At 37.4% G+C, this 17,380-nt stretch overlaps 2 protein-coding genes across 2 annotated transcripts; one reads left to right on the top strand and one right to left on the bottom strand.

Annotated features, from left to right (window-relative positions):
• Positions 1-541: 541 nt before the first annotated feature.
• On the bottom strand, positions 542-5,762 carry LOC146163832 (transmembrane protease serine 12-like). The gene is made up of 6 exons (XM_083382672.1): positions 5,149-5,762; positions 4,646-4,800; positions 4,085-4,170; positions 3,305-3,538; positions 2,596-2,776; positions 542-887 (listed from the first exon to the last, which is right to left on the bottom strand). Exons 1-6 carry the CDS (start codon positions 5,651-5,653, stop codon positions 708-710), a joined length of 1,341 nt encoding a protein of 446 aa, XP_083238798.1. The 5' UTR covers positions 5,654-5,762; the 3' UTR covers positions 542-707.
• Positions 5,763-7,241: 1,479 nt separating this feature from the next.
• LOC146163831 (uncharacterized) lies at positions 7,242-11,351 on the top strand. The gene is made up of 9 exons (XM_083380601.1): positions 7,242-7,424; positions 7,485-7,605; positions 8,041-8,178; positions 8,483-8,594; positions 9,492-9,565; positions 9,799-10,023; positions 10,228-10,332; positions 10,562-10,685; positions 10,834-11,351. Exons 1-9 carry the CDS (start codon positions 7,285-7,287, stop codon positions 11,349-11,351), a joined length of 1,557 nt encoding a protein of 518 aa, XP_083236727.1. The 5' UTR covers positions 7,242-7,284.
• The last annotated feature ends 6,029 nt before the right edge of the window (positions 11,352-17,380 follow it).

The raw sequence follows: 17,380 nt of genomic DNA, 5'->3' as shown, positions 1-17,380 counted from the left end.
ACATGAATGGTTTAGCTTAGCCTCACAGCTTAGATGTACAGTAGTTAGGCTATAAATATAGTGAAAATAAAAAATATTGCAAAGTGCGACTGGGTGTGTAGTGCAGGGTTAAATACGGCTATCTCCACTTGTCTATAAGGTTTGAACGTGCTCACGGCTAATCTCTTAACGTGCTCACGGCTAATCTCATCGACTGGTAATGAGTTTCGGTCTGTGAAGAGTCAACTACACCAGCGATTTTCGAGCGGTGTGTCGCGAAGCTTTTCCTAATATATATCAAAATAATCCATTCATATAAGGCAAGCAAGCACTCGTGCGAAACATGAAGGCAGACTATATACTTAAAAAACTTGGTTTTGTTATCACTGTTTGTATAAAGTGTTACGGGAAATTCTTGTAGTTTTTCTTGGCGGGCCACGAGCTAAATGACTTTGAGAAACGCTGATCTAAGTTCAGACAATTAATTTAGTTTAAAGTTTATTTAAATAAATAACAAAAAAATATTAATGAAAAACGAACTTACAACCCAAAAGCTCACAGTTTGTGCAGACAGGACACGGATGGGATTTCTGCCAGGCAGGCGGTTCTTTCAAATGCTTGTTACAGAAACAGTCACAGTCACAGCGTAATACGATATTGGCATCTCGTCAAAAAAGGAACCTTCACAAACATAAATAACATGCCGATCTGAAACGATGCGAGACTCCTCAGTACTTTGCCTCGGTCTCGGTCATGTGATCTTTAATCCACGTGGCGAATTTGGTCAGACGAGTGTAGACCCCCGGCATGAATGGTTCACCGCAGCCGATTCCCCAGCTCACAGCACCCGCCAGGTAAAATCGTTTCGTGTCTTGGTCGAAACAGGTCAGAGGACCACCCGAATCCCCCTAACGAATAAATGAGTGTATGTTAGTTTGATAGTAGCTTTGCGGCCAACAACAAATGCGACGACAGAAAAGAAAAACCGATAGTTTATAAGCCACAAATGGCTCTATCTGATGACACTAACTTTTTTAAGAACTATGTACTTTTTAACGCAGTGCCAAAGGAATAAATACGCCAAAAGTGTGCGTAAATTTAATCTTCACTGAATATGTCAATCAATTACAATTGAAATGTAGTCATTATCTTAACAAAATGATTTTCAAAGTGTAACTCGTTGCATTTCTTTCAAAGTGTAACTCGTTGCACTTAAAAACATAATGGCTTGGCTTCGACTACAAGCCACAAGAAATCTAAACCATACCAGTGTTTCTTAAAAATTTTAACGCGTGTCATAGTAAAAAAGAAAATATTGGCGACACAATTTCTCTAAAACAACAATTTTACTTTAAAATCACCCTTGCTGCATGGCAAGACACTGGATAAATGTCTTAATATTATCAGTTTTATGATGGATAGTGTGTATTAAAGTGTCAAATGCTTGGCTGCATGTCTATTTCTAACACAAAAACGTTATTTATTGTACGAGCGTTCAGTGTCATTCACCCTGACGAAGGCGGCTTGCATAGGTTGCCGAAACGTTGGCAAGTATTAAAATTACCAGAGAAGCTGTTTTTGATTTATATTACAAATACGTTATTTTTAAAATAACGAAAGGTTACGCGCCACACTTATAAATCGGCCGAAGCACACAATGTGTAAGGCGGGACACAGTTTAATAATCACTTCTTCACTATAGTGTGGAGAGGGCAAAACCGCAATGTAATGTTTGCAGATAATATTGCGACCGCGTATCAGTATTAAACAATTGTGCGTGTGCTGGTCTAATGAATGAATAAGTTACACGCTAGTGCGCTGAACAGGAAATCCAACTTAGGGGAAGTTGCTGTAGTCACGATAGTTGACGTAACCCAGCTGACGTAGCTACTTTGTTTGTAAAGGAAATTGGACTTTTATGACTTAATAAACAGGAGGGTGCACACAGCGTTGGTATAACGATGTAAACTGGACAATATCGCATTCATCTTAGATATTAATAAAATTATTGCGATTAACAAGGGTGAAACAAACTAAGCTACACCTAAGCTTCGTATACATTTCAATAAACAGTAATCAAAAATTCACAGTAAACGTTGGCAAACGGCAAGTTGTGTTGCATAATGCGGTATATACTGTTGGAAACCTTCTTGCGTTTAACAAACCAAGACGTGAATGTGGTGCCAGTGTTGTAAATGACTGCATTGACTGGACTTAAGTCCATTGACTTGATTTAAGTCACTGTTTTTAAACGATTTGACTTGACATAAGTTCCTTGACCGAAATGACTCGACTTGACTTACTTAAGTGTTTTGGACAAATGACTTGACTTGAACAGAAGTCATTTTGTTTTTAGTTAAATTGTTGCTTATAATCGGACGAGTTAACCAATTTTAATAGTTCAACAATTTACTTTTATGTCAATGACAATACTCGAAGTTGAATTTCCCTCATAATGGCTTGACTTGGGCAACCAATGGCTTGGACTGGGACTTGACTTGGTATTTTTCAAATGACTTGACTGGGACTTGAGTCATTGCAAAATGACTTGTTTACAACATTGCGTGATGTCTACCAAGCAATGGCAATATTTGTGAGATGTAAACTTTTTATTACCTGGCAAGCGTCCCTGCTTCCATCGACGGTGCCAGCGCAAAACATGACATCTGTTACCATGCCCATGAGCCAGTCGTCCGTGTTGCAAGTGACCGTCGAAATGGTTTCGACCAGAGCCATCTGCAGTTTGGTGGGGAGTGTGCCGCCCTCCGTCTTAGCGCCCCAGCCCGAGATTTGACAGCTGTGTTTATAAAGGACCAAGTTTAGAAAATTCTTGGTGAAGCAAACAGTTGTGGTTTCATACTTGCACCCGTAGCAGACAAACTTACGTCGGTAGCTAAAAGCGTTTGATAGTGTAGGGCCCACATATACCGTTTATCGTTTTGCGTTAGGAAGAAATAAACTCAACGTTTCAAAGAACAGTCTATTTTCATCAAAAAACAAAACTAAAATGAGGAGCAAATGTCAGCAGCTTTTTATTGGTGTTACTAAAAATATTTTGGGACATGCCCTGAATTACAGCAACTTATTAGCTGTTCGAATTAAACATTCTTTCGGGATGGAACAGCTTTAGTTTTACAAGGTCTCCGAAAGGTATTAAAATGAGTACATTAGGTTCTCAACTATTTGTAGTATCCGTACATAAAATTGACAACGTATTCTTCCCGATCACATTTTTACCGTTGTGTTAGTTGTGTTTATATACACACCTTGTTTAGCTAATGACAGCACAAACACCCACACAAACTTTCCAGCTGGCCCAACTTACACAGATCCTAGCGGTAAATTGAAATCGGAAGACGGCAGGCACACCGGCCGTACAGATGCGGTGATCTTGAAGTGCGTTTCGAGGCGAAGTAAAGCAACGTCCTTATCGTAGGTGGCGGTGGTGAACGCACTGTGGTATATTAGCTCGACGCCCTTAGACTTTTGACCGATGGCCTGCATCAAATTTCTGTCGCTGACGCCAGCGTACGCTGTCCATTCCGAGGCCTCTGGGAAGCTGAAAACAAATACGAGGCGCCATATTAACAATTTTGTTTTACAGGGTGTCCCAAAAAATGTATACAAAATAAAAATAATTGTAAAGTAGTGTTTAATTATATTTTTTTTATAATAAAAGTGCAAGAAAATCAAGTATCTTTTTTTTGTTTTTTCACTGCTTGTTCTCAAATTGACGTCCACTTTGACACAGGCACTGCTGACATCGCAAAGCAATAGAATCGCACACATTATGACACATATCATTTGGTATTTGGGTACATTCATGCTCAATGGCAAACCAGGAAATTTATTAGCTATTTACATTAATTTAAAATATTATAATCAAATTGCTCGAAGATCACAAAAAATTATACTTGCAAATATTCTTGCGCTTTCAAAATAAAATAAAAAAAATTGACCAAATACTACGTTTACAATTATTTTTATTGTGTATACATATTTTGGGACACTGTATGCACAACTCGGCGAGTGATCACAATTTTGTTTTGTTTTACGTGATTTTGACTCGAAATGAAGTAAAAATATAGACGTTTGAATTACTTACGCTTCTGCGCAATGTGCTGCAAAGAGAATCCAGTTTGAGGCAATGATGCTTCCACCGCAAGTGTGAGCTGTAGTCCACAGTGACACCTGTTTTTCCATACGCGACAGATATTTAGTTATAGGCTTCATTTGAAACGAACTAATTGTGCTTAACTGTTTATTTGTCATTTTTAGACAATTACATAAAGTAAATCCACCATTTAAAATAAAATTTTTATTTTTACGTTTCTGCATATTATAACTTGTTTGATGAATTGTAAAAACTTATTAAATGACAAGTTTCAGTGTGTGAACAACACAACTTACGTTTAGCCATACTTAGTTTAGTTATGTTTCATAAAGGGTAAGTGAAGTTCCAACTCATTGTCACAGTTAAACATTATTTAATTAACTGATACAGACATTAACTATTGTAAGGTACAATATTAACTAACTCATTTCAAGCTGTTAGCAAGCAAATAGTTTAAGGCGTAAAAAAGGTTAATCAAAAAGGTAATCATTGCAACAGCACGTTTTGATTGTTTTTGTACATTTTAATATAACTTTTTTACTCAAACCTTACCTGCCACGGGTGTTGGTCAATTTCGGCATCAGTTCCACCAACGATTTTAGCCGGGGTGGGCAAGTCGTAAATGATTTCCCTTTTTAATCGATTCGTGTCAAATATGTTGGTAACCCCAGGCGCAAGCTTTCCGCAGTCCGCACTGTTGATCCAAACTATAAACAGTCAAATGAACTTTACAGGAAACAGGGAAACGCCGACGTTAAAAGGCTGGCCTTTTTTGTTTACATTCCAAACTGATAATGTTATACGAAACTTATTGTTAGGACACTAAACAAGGAACTTCCAACTAAATGCAACAAAAAAGCACTACCTATAGGTCTATTTACAATGTTTAAATTAATTTAATGTTGTGTTGTTTGTCATAAGCAGCTCCGGTTATACATAGCCCTATACAAAATTTCTATTGGTTGCACCGTTATAATTTAATACACTGTTGTACGCTTTACTGTAGGCGAGAAAAAAAAATAGTATTATGAAATAACAAACAAAGTATGACCAACCGCCGCCATTTGGTGTTGGGGTAGTTTGTATAATAATTTCTTCTTCAGCTGAATTGTTAAAATCCCCAGAATCTCCGGATTGAATGTCGACGAGGTGTATGTTGCCCCTTTCAGTCGTTTCCAACGATTTGTTGTGCGAAACTGTTCCGTATTGTACTTCACTGCGCTGTATGAAAAAGTAAATGCCGTAGGCTATTCCAGCGCCAATGGCGCAGGCAAGCAGCACACTGACCAAGATAATAACAGTGGATGAAGGCGTTTTACAACAGCCACTGCTGTTCTGGGTTTGTGGAGGACGATTTCTCGCAGATGAAGATGAACGCCGCCTGGAGTCACTCGAAACGTTCTTTTCCATTCCAAATTCGTTTGGTTTACTCACTCTTCGTTCCCTGTTGCTGCTGCTAGATCGCCTCGCAGAGTTTTCTTGTCGTGCAGTTTGGTCTACTGAAGGCTGCCTGTACCGCTCTGCCCTAGAGTGTTTTCTGTAGCTTTGCACGTTGCTCATGGTAATAACGAAATGAAGGATATCCGCTGGTTATCCAGGAAACCCAAACGGTTTAACCTACAATGACAAATTACCACCGAATTCGGACCATCAGATTCTGCTGCAACTTGCCGTTTCTGACTTGCAAGTAACTAAGAAACTTTTGGCCACAAGCAACCACGCAGTAGCCCAACTTCCTTTTTTAACTTCCTCGCAGTCAAAACATGCCCCACGCAAGATTAGGCAATCAAGCTTAAAAAAGAAAAAAATGCCACACTTGTTAATTTGCATAATTTGCCTGCCGGTTTAAGGAGTACATTGGCTTTGTCACACCTTCTATGACGAGACAAGACTAAAATGAATTTAAAGTTATTTAATTTAGGCGTTAAAACACAAACTTAAAGAAATGTCAGTTTAAGAATGTTGCTGCTATTCAGACTCTAAAAATATAAATGTTTGTTTGCACATATGAAAAAGACTTCAATCTTGACGACATTATTTAAACTATACGCGCCTTAAGCCGCCTATGGGCGTTGTTGGAAGGATTATAATAAATAACAAAATAACCTATAAGTAAAAACATATTAACCTATAAGTAAAACGTTGTATTGTTGTACAGTTGTACACTCTAACTAACACATTGAAAACAAAAGTTTTTTTACCTTTTGAAACACAACCTAATTGTTCAGAAACTTTCTTTCTGAAACACACTTTGGAAGAATATAGATTTTTTTGCTTCATCTCTTTGACGCCATTTATCAAAACTACTGGCCCCGGTTTTCGCAAAAGGTTTTTTCACAGAGTGGTTATATAGTAAGCCTACAGTAAGCCGGAACAGTCCCGAAGGCGTTTCGGGAAAATATTTTTTACAGATACGCCATGCCAGCAAACATAATTTTGTCCCGCGTGGTCTTTCAATAATATAAACATTTAACACAAAGTGTCACAGACATGGCAGGTGTAAGATTGCAGTTTTATAAAAAATGTCTTTGCTGACAAAACTTGATAGGCCTACTAATTTGCCCGTTTACCCTTCCCGCCACTCAAGAGCAGCATGTCCTAATTTGAGAACCCCTGTTCTCGAACAAAATATTAAATTAGGAAACGTACCAGCAATTATGAATTGTATATTATATTATAGTATATATATATTCTGTTAATGTGAATCAGTAGTTCGTCTGCCAGTACAATAATAAACTGTAGGTCCAAATTATAATATATTTTATGCCATACTTAAGCTTATTGTGTCCTAATTTTTACTTTAACTGTTTTTATTTGTATTTTATCATAATGAATTTTCCTGGTGTAATTTGTTCTTCAACAGTAAATTACCTCATTTTTTGTGTAATTTGCGGAACGCCGGGGCCAAGGGTTTGTTGAACCCAAGTTGAGAACCAATGTCCCCAGAAAAAATTATTTTGCCGCAGACAATAGCAGCTGAGTGTTATTAGAGCGTTTTGCTATTGTCGTTTAACAATAAATTAAGCGTATCGTTTTATTGTGAACTCCTCTCAGATAAATATTGTTTGTTTTTTTAGTCGTAGGTGCCACGATTCAGTTCTTACGGCAGTAGCATATAAACCTCATAGCATAGCTAATGTTTAATAAATCAAGTCCAACATGGATCCTGTGTAAAAAATAGAACCAGTAAAATGTTTATGTTCTCCGTTGATTGTGTCAAATACTTGACTAGTTTGACTGCATACCTTATCGTTGTTGTGATATGCGTCAGTGGTGTTATCGCCTTTGGTGTTTTAACATTTGCTGATCAATCACCCAACTACATTTGCAGGTAAGTTAAGTTTAAAACAGATTTTATAACTTGTGACGTAATTTTATTTGCGTTTGATAGGTATTCAAAGAAGCCGAAAGCAATAATGAATATAGTTGTATTCAGTGGTTCTGTTTTGCAATTCGTTGCTCCAGTTTTGTTGGGCTCTTCAGTTTTTTTTACAGTCGACCCCATATTATATGTAAGTACATTTATAAATTACTCGTGCAGTATTTAATGTCTTCAATATCATTTTTTTTGTTTTTGTTTATGTCAGTAGGCCTAGTAAAGTCAGCATGTGCTTAAACATATTTTTAATATGCAAACTTCATTTAGAAGAAAATTAGAATAGATTACAGAAGGCAGTACTTTACAAGAACTGTGTTTTACAATGTCGTATCGTAAACAAATAGCCTATATATTTATTTAGATACTGTTGTTTCAACAATTTGTTTTCTTCGCTTAAATAAAAAAACGAAAAAAACATACTAAGTTATTAGAACAAAATCTAATTCTAAACAAACATACTACGTTTTATTAGGAATTGTTTTTCGAGGGGATGTGCGTAACTAAAAAACAAATTGCTTTACTTAAACCCGAACTGCGGTAGCCTAAGTACATTAGACACCTTTTGTAGAAGCTTGAAGAAATTGTTATTGTCTGTCGCATCGGAGTTTGCCTTCAAAGTATCGGTTTTACACTTATGTTTGGCTCAATGGCTGTACAGTGTTGGCAATCTGGGAGCACAGAACAAAGAGAAAACCGTCCGATTCGGGTAAGATTTTTTTTTTCATGGTTGTTGAACCTGAATATTCCGTTTTAACTGATGATATACGGAACTCTTTTTACCGGTCCTTACGAAAGTATGTGTATTGTTTAGAGTGTAGGCAAACTACGACCTGCAGGCCACAAACAGCTTGCTAAAGGCTTTTATCGAGACAGACGCCAATTAGTAATTTTATTTTTGCAACATTAGTAACTTATGTTATTTAAAAGTCGGAATCCTAGAACGTCAAAAATGTTAATAATTTGTTTTACGACTTAAATAAGCGACAGTGTCTAACCTCTTATGTTAACAGATGTGCAAAAAAGAACACGTGACAGCAACTTTCGGAGTTCTTTTGGCCGCAGAAGTTGTTGTTATCGTAATTTGGATGCTTCATGATGCGCGACTGTGCGTTGAACATAATGGTAAGACCATTATGTTAACACAACGTCAAAGTACGAGGGTGGTATAGGTTAAGACGGAAACGCATAATAAGACCAAGAAAGCAAGAATACCTAAAGCACAATGTTCTATAATACCATAGTATTAAGACCAACGACCTAATACGCAGAAATGTCCACAACAGAATAAGATCTAAAATCTAAAATCGTCTGAACAAGGTCTAAACCTGTCGGAATAAGTCCTAAATACTTAAAGGCCTAAATGGAAAAAAATAATTCTTAAAACTGTAGGGAGAGGATATGGGACGATTGGTGAACACCTGTCTCGTACGGCTTTTGGTATTGACGTTTGGGTTCTTTAGTTTGAACGGCGCCGTTGGGGCATTGCTGTATAGCCACCGGATTGTTTTGCCATGCTTGGGGTTAGGGGCGAGAAATAGGTAGGGTTGGAAATTGGGGGAAGGTTTAAATTTTTAGGGAAGTTATTTATGATGTAAGGCTATTTCGAAATCTCTCTTATTTCGACGAGATTAGGATTTTGAGAAATACGATTAAGTCGTTTTTACGACTATTTAAGTCCTATTTTGATGTTATTCCAAACTGTGTTTCATTCCGACGTTAATGTTCTAATTTCGGTCTTATGTCCGAAGTCCCTTAATAATATAGTTCCGCTGGAAGTCCTTAGTCTAGCCAAGCGGCTTAAAGACGCAACATCACCACCTTCATACAGACTGTGTATCTGGCATACCTCTAAGTCCTGCTTGGTGACCAGGCAAATACAAAACTATAAATGATTAACCAAAATATTTAATTATTAAAGAAAATGGTCGGCTAACCAATGGCAAGACAACAATTTTAAACGCTGTAAAATGGGATATTTTGAGTTTTGTTTCAACGGTGATTTGTTTTTCAAATTTGCAGCATCGTCGAAAGGGCTTTTTCGGAATTCGTCGTTGCTTTCTGTTGGCATGACCGTGGGAATTTTAGTTTACAAGGTTTGTTCGTACCGCAAATCACTACAGAACAGCAACATTTTTTACATATAATGCCGTCACCATAAAGTACATGTCTAATGTGAATATGTTTAATTCAAAATTCAAAAAACTTTATTATCTCAGCTCAGCGAGGCACTTCTGCCAGTGGAATTTGACATTCAAGTGTTTTCCGACATTTATTGTACTGCGAAAAACTAGTACAACCCTTCGTTTGAATCTATGTAATACTGTAGGTTCTTGTCCTTGCCGTTTTGTCCTACCAGTCATGGGCTATAAAACGCGAAGTTGGATCGTCCGCCGTGGACTCGCAGATCGTCTATCTGGCTTCAGTAGTTGCCCTGAGCTCTCTCGCTATCGGACTTACTTCGGCGCTGTTTTCGGAAGACAACTCTACGGTCCAATTTGTGATATTGTCGTTAACGGCGATCGCTCCAAATTTTAGCATGATTATATGCGAGGTGTGAGAGCAATTTAATTGGTGTCAATTTGAATACAGCAAATAGTTTAATGAGTTAAAATTCTAGTCTTTGTTATTGTTTGTGTGCATAGGATACGATTATCAAAATACGCGCTTTTTATTAAGGAACCAACGGTAAATGATCTCAAAACTACCTTAATAATAAAAAAAAACGTAAGAATAACCAATTACGACATTTCCGCAGGTTTTGCGATTGTGCATCAGCGCTTCAACGAAGAAGAGCCTAAAAAATATGGATTTGTGGCCTTTGCAACAAACCCGTCGCCCAGCGCTACGGTCTACCGATAAGGTTATTTTATAGTTTGCCCAAAATTTTTGTGTAGGCCTAATTCTTAAAATATACGTTACTTTTACTTGTCTATGTTTTACCGTATTAAACTTCGTTAGCTCTTGACATTGGTTCACTACTAAGCCGACGTATACCTATTTCGAGCAAGAAAATTAAATTGTTACTTTTTAAAAACCTAAATGCAATGTTTATTCCTTGGGTTAGCTTTTTACCTAAACGAAATGTTTAGGTAGAGGATCGAAACGTCATAGCAACTTTGGAAGCAGAATTGGCTCGAGCCAAGCAACTTGCGTCGTTCCTATGGAGGAGTTCAACAAACAAAACGGATATCCACAAAATGTCGAGTAGAAAAGGTATTAAAAAAGCCCATTTTTACTGTTAAACCATCGCAGTTTGCAAAATAAATTTTCTCTTACTAACTTATAACTTTCAGTAATTTCAATTCTTCAGAGCATGCTAATGCTTTTGTATTTTCAACTAAACGCTTTTAAACCTTATCAGCAGAACCCAAGGAAAACGTTGCTTTCAAAATTCGCAAGACAGTGTCGGACACGATCCTTCTCGCCAAACATTCACCGGGAAGAACATTCCTGTATCGCGAGACAAGCCAAACAATGCATCGAATCAGCTTGGATCGTGGAAAAATCACACGCAACACGGCGCACGCCTTTAGCTCCAACGAGGCCTTGCCATATGCGAAAGCTGTCGACTGCGGCTTCGGCTGCTATTACTTTTCAGGCGTCGAAACTGCCAGCAGCTCGTCCGAGTACAGCTGCTACACGCCAAGGAACCACAATCAACTCGGTCGCCACCTGGACATTATCAAATCCGAGTACAACGACAAAGGGGTTTCAGGGCTACAGCCAGGCACCTCTTTCGGTGGTGGTCGGGATGTCAGTGGGTTTAGAGCAAGCCGCGGTATGTTCGTGTACTACTCTTCGAGCGACGAAGAGTCGAGCGATGACGACACCTACTGGCCAAGAACGTCAAACAGACAGAAACTGATTTCGTTGGTGTAAATTTTACACATTCTTTTCGAAAAATAAAGGCCTATGTGACGCTGGTCACGGGTGACACGAAAATATTTGTGCTGTGGTTATTTTATTTACTTTGAATGCGAACAAGGCAATTTTACGTTCACCCCGGTTGAGAGTATTCACTCAAAGGGACAAATATCATGGACAAACATAAAATTTCTACGTGGTGAAAAATATACACTAATTTTTGGAGCTACGCAAAATAGATCGGTCTTGGATAAATTTTGTACATAACAACCTATCTAGAAAAAAGCTGCCAGTATAACTTCATTTTGTTTCAACTACCCCAAATACATTAGCCTCCTTTTTATGTTCCAGCAATACTTACAACAGAGAAAAGCACAAAACGTATCTTGGGCAATTTCAGTTTGGTTGTTCTACAATTACCATGCGTCAACGGTTACGAGTTTAAATCCTTATAGTTTGAGTTTTTCGGCCGGGCCGGGCGGTGGCCACAATAAACAAGGCCAAGCTGCAAAGAGTTGACGCAGCTAAACTACCTATGTAGCCACAGAAGTTATCGAAAAGATAGGAGGGGACTTTCTCACACTCCTTAACTTCATGGCGACAGTACAGTGCCCTGGAAACGACACAAGTCAATGATGAGTCTTTATCAATCTTACTTTGTGGTTGGTGTTGTTTATGATCAAAACTGGCAACCTTCCTTCTTTGAAAGCAAAACATACAATTGTTTATTAATTATTATAGGTATTTAGAAGCAGTATGCTGCCGTTTTAAACTGCAGCAATTCTCGTTTAAAATAAAATTTGAAAATTGCAACGAAGCCAATCCATGTTGTTCCGATATGAAAAAATACGCACAAAACTATACCACATCAAAAAAAATGTTTTCTGGCCATATTAAAACACATCTTTATTGTTCATAGTAGATATTGTGATGTCATGAATTGACTTAACCAAAATACCCAAAAAATGGAAAATTAGATTTAATTCCTTAGGGAAATGCGATAGTGAGAGGAGACTAGTAATTTTGTAGAAATCTAATACATTTCAAGTTCAAAGTGTTCTGAGATATCTTATTTTTTACCATTTTGTGTCAAAATGGGTTTCTGGAGTGATTTAGGTGATAAGAGTGAGTTGCGGTTTTCTGTCCGCAGAAACGGATGGACTGATCCAAGATTTCCGCAGGTAAATTACAGATTTACCATTAAAGTATTAAATTTAAGAAGAAGGTTATCAAGCTGTTGGCCGTTTAAGCATATGTATATAACTAACAAACATAATTGGCGTATATATGTATTGTAACACCAAATAATTTGATTGAAAACAGGTTTTAATTTAAACTTTAAACATATTGAACCACACAATTTTAAGGATATTACTGGTATGATGGTTAAAAATTATGTATTGGATATTGCACGAAGACTTTACCCGCAACAGCCACATAGATACATATACGTAGCAAAGGAAATAGTTGTCTGTAGACCTGATTTTATTATATTTTGTGATTTTAATATTAAAGTCTACTATACGGTGTGTATCGCCAAGGCCCAACTATTTCCTGAAGTTTTTTTTTTAAAGCTTGTATGCTGGATGTACGCACTTTTTAATATTGCAACCCTGTATGCTGTTGAGGTTCCATCTATACATGGAGCATGGGCTACTGCTTTGGCTGCGGTAACTATGATTTTGGCTTGTGAATGTATATTATACTAACATTTAAATTCTCACCCAGATATACCTTTCCGATTTTTGTAATTTGGCCTATTACATATCATTCCATAATATTATAAAAGCTTTTCGTTAAAAGATTTATGAAATCTATTGAACTTGACATCTTTAAATTTAGATTGCTGGCGTGATTATTGGTGTATACGTCACCTTGGTTATTTACATCACGTCGATCGACCCTACTATGGACAGCCTGAAGATGAAAATTTACAAAAGCGACCACCAAATTCCCCAGTACGTACGGTCTGCCAGTCAACCACATGTGGTGTCCGGGAATAACTGCTTCATTTGTAAAGCATATGTGTAAGTACTGTGATTTTGTGGTTTTGAGGGTAGTGTATAACTACACCAGAAAGTCATCGGTTAGTCTTTGTAGGCTGCGGCCTCCTTAAGTTGCTTATCTGCCACCAAATCCAAAAAAATGGTTGACAGTTCGTTACATAATCACCAAAAATAAAGTTTGAGATTCTATAATATAGAAAATATGTTTACAAAGTTTTACTAACAAGTGGCAAGAAAAGTCTTAACTCAGTTAATTTAATGAAAGATAAACACACATAGGCCTTTGTTTTCCATAACTGTGTCCTAAAAACGACTACGGCTTACGATTAAAAGTTTACAATACACCAACACATATCGGTATGGCCGGAGGTTGTGAGTTCCAAACTAACTGCAGGCTATAGTTGTTTTTATAGCATGCCTTACTTGCATAACTGTACAAATTCGTTTAGTCTGCGATGGCTTTCTATGCGCAGTTAATTTACTGGGAAAATTTATTAGTTACACAGAGTTCATTATATCGATTTCAGTGTTGATACGAAGCATTGCCAGAACTGCAACAAGTGTATTCCTGGTTTCGACCACCACTGCCCCTGGATCAACAACTGCATTGGACGCCATAATCACAGGTAAGATAAAATATCGCACAACCTTAAACTTCTATCTTTCATTTCCCCAAACTAAAGAAGACAATTCTTTTTTTTTTCAGGAGTTATTACGCCATGCTGATTTCGTGGGCAGTCGCTAATGTAATGATGATTGCTTCTTCCGCTTTTGTGTTTGCCAACACTTTACTAGAAGACAACAAACTTGCATCCGGTAAGAATGTAGCGCAAAACAGTTTTTTTTTTATTAAAGATGACCTTTATTAAAGTGGATCAATATTTCTAAATGACGCGTTTACAAACACAGCGTTATAAAGATTATTTTTTAGATTTTTACTGGAGGAACGTTAGCGGTCGCCTCACTGTGCAGATTATTCTTGGAATTACGATTGCTTCGCTCTTGGGTGTAACTGGTTACCTTTCGTGGCTTCTCAAGTATCATACATACTTGGGTAAGTAGGCTACATATACGTCACGGTCTAGGAAAGCTTGTAAAACCCTTTTGTTGTAACTGTTTTGTTTAGAAAACGATAACTGTTAAAGGACTTCTTTAAATATTTTTTGGATTTAGCATTTTTTCTGAATAATGTAAAGTTTTCTAGAACATTTCAGCACCAGTCGAGCTAACGCGATTGTTTTGTTGTTTTTTTTCAGCGAGAAAGGGTCTTACTTCTTACAGTCTGCTGAAACTGTATCGAGAGAAATTGGGAGTCGCTGACGACGTTGAAAGGCAAGCTGCTGCACCCGAACCACAAACTGACTCAGTCGAGACGCCTTTAGGTAAGAAAATTGGCATACCCGTTTAATTTTGAAGGCGATCGCCTTTATATTTGGGAAATTTGACCGGCCGATTTTCTTTGTGGTTAATGATCATTGTCAAAAATAATGTTCAAAATTTGTTTTTGTTTTTAACTAATAACTTTTCAATTAAACATATTCTTCCCAGTTTAGGCAATTTTAATTTGAAAACGCCTAAATCCCGTATGCAGCTTTAATATTAAACCAGCACGTAACACTTTTTCAATCGCAGGTGCATGTCAACGTTTGAAGAATTTCTACAACGCGAAACGCAACCGTGTCGTGACCTTGAACACAAACCTCAATGTTTAGATTCCAGTTTCAAGTTTGTCGACATATCTGAGCTGGCCTGTTCTCCGCCTAACATGAAACTCTTTACGTTTTCATTCCAAATCATTGCTTGGACGCGGACAACAAATCGACTGTATCTGCTTAGCGCTTTTCAAAACATCGTCAACCAAAAGCGCACAAGAGTTTTCTGGATATGGTCTCTTATCGGAATTTGCATTGTGTTCTCATTATTGTTCTCGATTTCTTCCGCAGGAACAAAGTTAGTTCCGAAATCGTTATGTTTTCTGGCTGAATCGGTCTAAACAAATGTTTCACAAACTATGAAAAAACCTGAGGCACGACCGCTTCAGAAACTTATTATTTGGCAAGTTAAATTTCGGTCGAAGTCGAAAAGATTATTTCTTTCAAAGGGAATTTCACCTTTAAATTATTCGTATGTATAGTTTGCGACTACATTATTTTTTAACCTATTATTCGGCAAGTCGGCATGTCGACAAGATTTCTTCTTTTGAAGGAAATTGTACCTTTAAAATATCCGTATATAGTTTGCGACTACATTCTTTTTTACGCTTTGAATATTCTTATAATAAATATTTCGGAGTGCAATTATTTTGACTGTTCACTTGAACATATGATCTTTGGATAAATTAAATCTATTCGTTTCACGGAATTTCAGTAGAAACCAAAGTTGTTAACCTGAATATAATACCGCAATAGTATGTAATTTTTCAGGCACCATCTAAAATTTAGTAGACCTACTAATAATACCAAAAACGTACGGCTTAGAAAGAAAATTACGGTTACTAGAACTATTAATTCAACGTTTTTGGTGTGTCCTGTGCAGCACCGCCATATTACGTCGGTCTCGGATATTTCCAGCACCCCCTTGAACCAAAGAAGCGTTCCACTGGAGCCGACCGAACGTCGCAGTTGAGCTCGGTCGGTGGGCGAGAGTTAATAGTTTATGGGGGAGGTGGTGTCCATAAACTCGTTTTGCGCCAGACTAAACGACGTGTCGAAATTGACCAAGTGTTCGGGAGCATTTTCCAACGAGGGCAGCCGTAGGCTAAAGAGAAACATGTCACATGTAATATTAGCAAGCCCATTCGTTTTATGCTTGACTGCAATTAGTGGACGGAACTGGATGACCATTTGCATAAGGTTCAAATATTTTAGAAATAAGTGTTTCGTGACAGATTAAACACCAAACAATTACATTTCTCGATGAGATTTTAGGCTTAATGATATTTAGAAAATAAATAAAAATATTTAGAAAATAGCAAATTTATATTTAAAAAATAAAAATATTTAAAAAATAAGTTTTTAATGACTTAAAAATAACTAAACACCAAAAAATTATTTCTTGATGAAAGTTTAATGCCACAATATGATTAAATTCGGATAGGCGTTTTTTTACTCGAAAATTGTTATTATTCTATATTTATATTTTTTTACAAAAACTCTTTATTTATTGTTAAAAACAAAAAAATACAAAATATGTATAGTTTGAAAATTAAGGAAAAAACCTAAGGGCAAAACGACCAGCTTAGGCTACCAGGTTTAACATGCGGTATACGAAAAAATAACAGTTTCTCAACGAAAACAAAGCATTGTTTGTGAATTTGATTTGGGAGACCCGACAAACAAATACACAAATAAATCCGTCCGAACCCTTTACCTTTCGTCGCTGAATATCACGTTGACGTCGAGCGAAAAATCGACGTCGAACATTTGTCCCGAGCGGCGTGCGGGTTCGACCGAGAAGACGGGCAGGAGGTCAATGCAGGGAGCGGGCTCACAGTTGGCCGCGAAGGGCGCCGAGGCCCTGTTGTTGGCCGACACTGCGAAAGCGAAGTTGGACGAGGTGCGGCTGTCACCGTTCATTAACTCGAGATGGATGAAGCGCTGCGACAAGTCAGTATCATGTTGTAAATCAGGGTGGATAACTTTTGTGATCTTTAGGGCCTGACTTTTATTAATTCTACAGGCTGGCCATGAATCCTGTTCACGGTAATAGATTTGTAATAATGAATCTTAACTTGTTTAGACTGATAATTCGAGGAATGAAAGAAAAAAATATTTTAACTGGATGTTTGACGCGTAGCTATGTTAGAACTCGATTTTCGACTTAACTTTCTGGGTTACTACCATTTATAAAAACAAAATAAACACCCAAATACCTATGGTCAGGTTTTTTTTAAGGTTTGGTTTGGGTGACCGCTAAGTAGTTTTAAGAGACCGCAAGTGTTTCATTTAAATACCAAAAAATAGCCATATTTGCTTAAACGAATTATGTATTATTTTGGGGGAAACCGCTTGAGAAATTTGGACCGTTTCGGTCTCCCCC

Source organism: Ascidiella aspersa, chromosome 2 (assembly GCF_963924565.1).
Source record: "Ascidiella aspersa chromosome 2, kaAscAspe10.2, whole genome shotgun sequence".
NCBI lineage: Eukaryota > Metazoa > Chordata > Ascidiacea > Phlebobranchia > Ascidiidae > Ascidiella > Ascidiella aspersa.
Note: the sequence above shows the minus strand (reverse complement) of the source record. Positions and strands in the feature narration are given on the sequence as shown.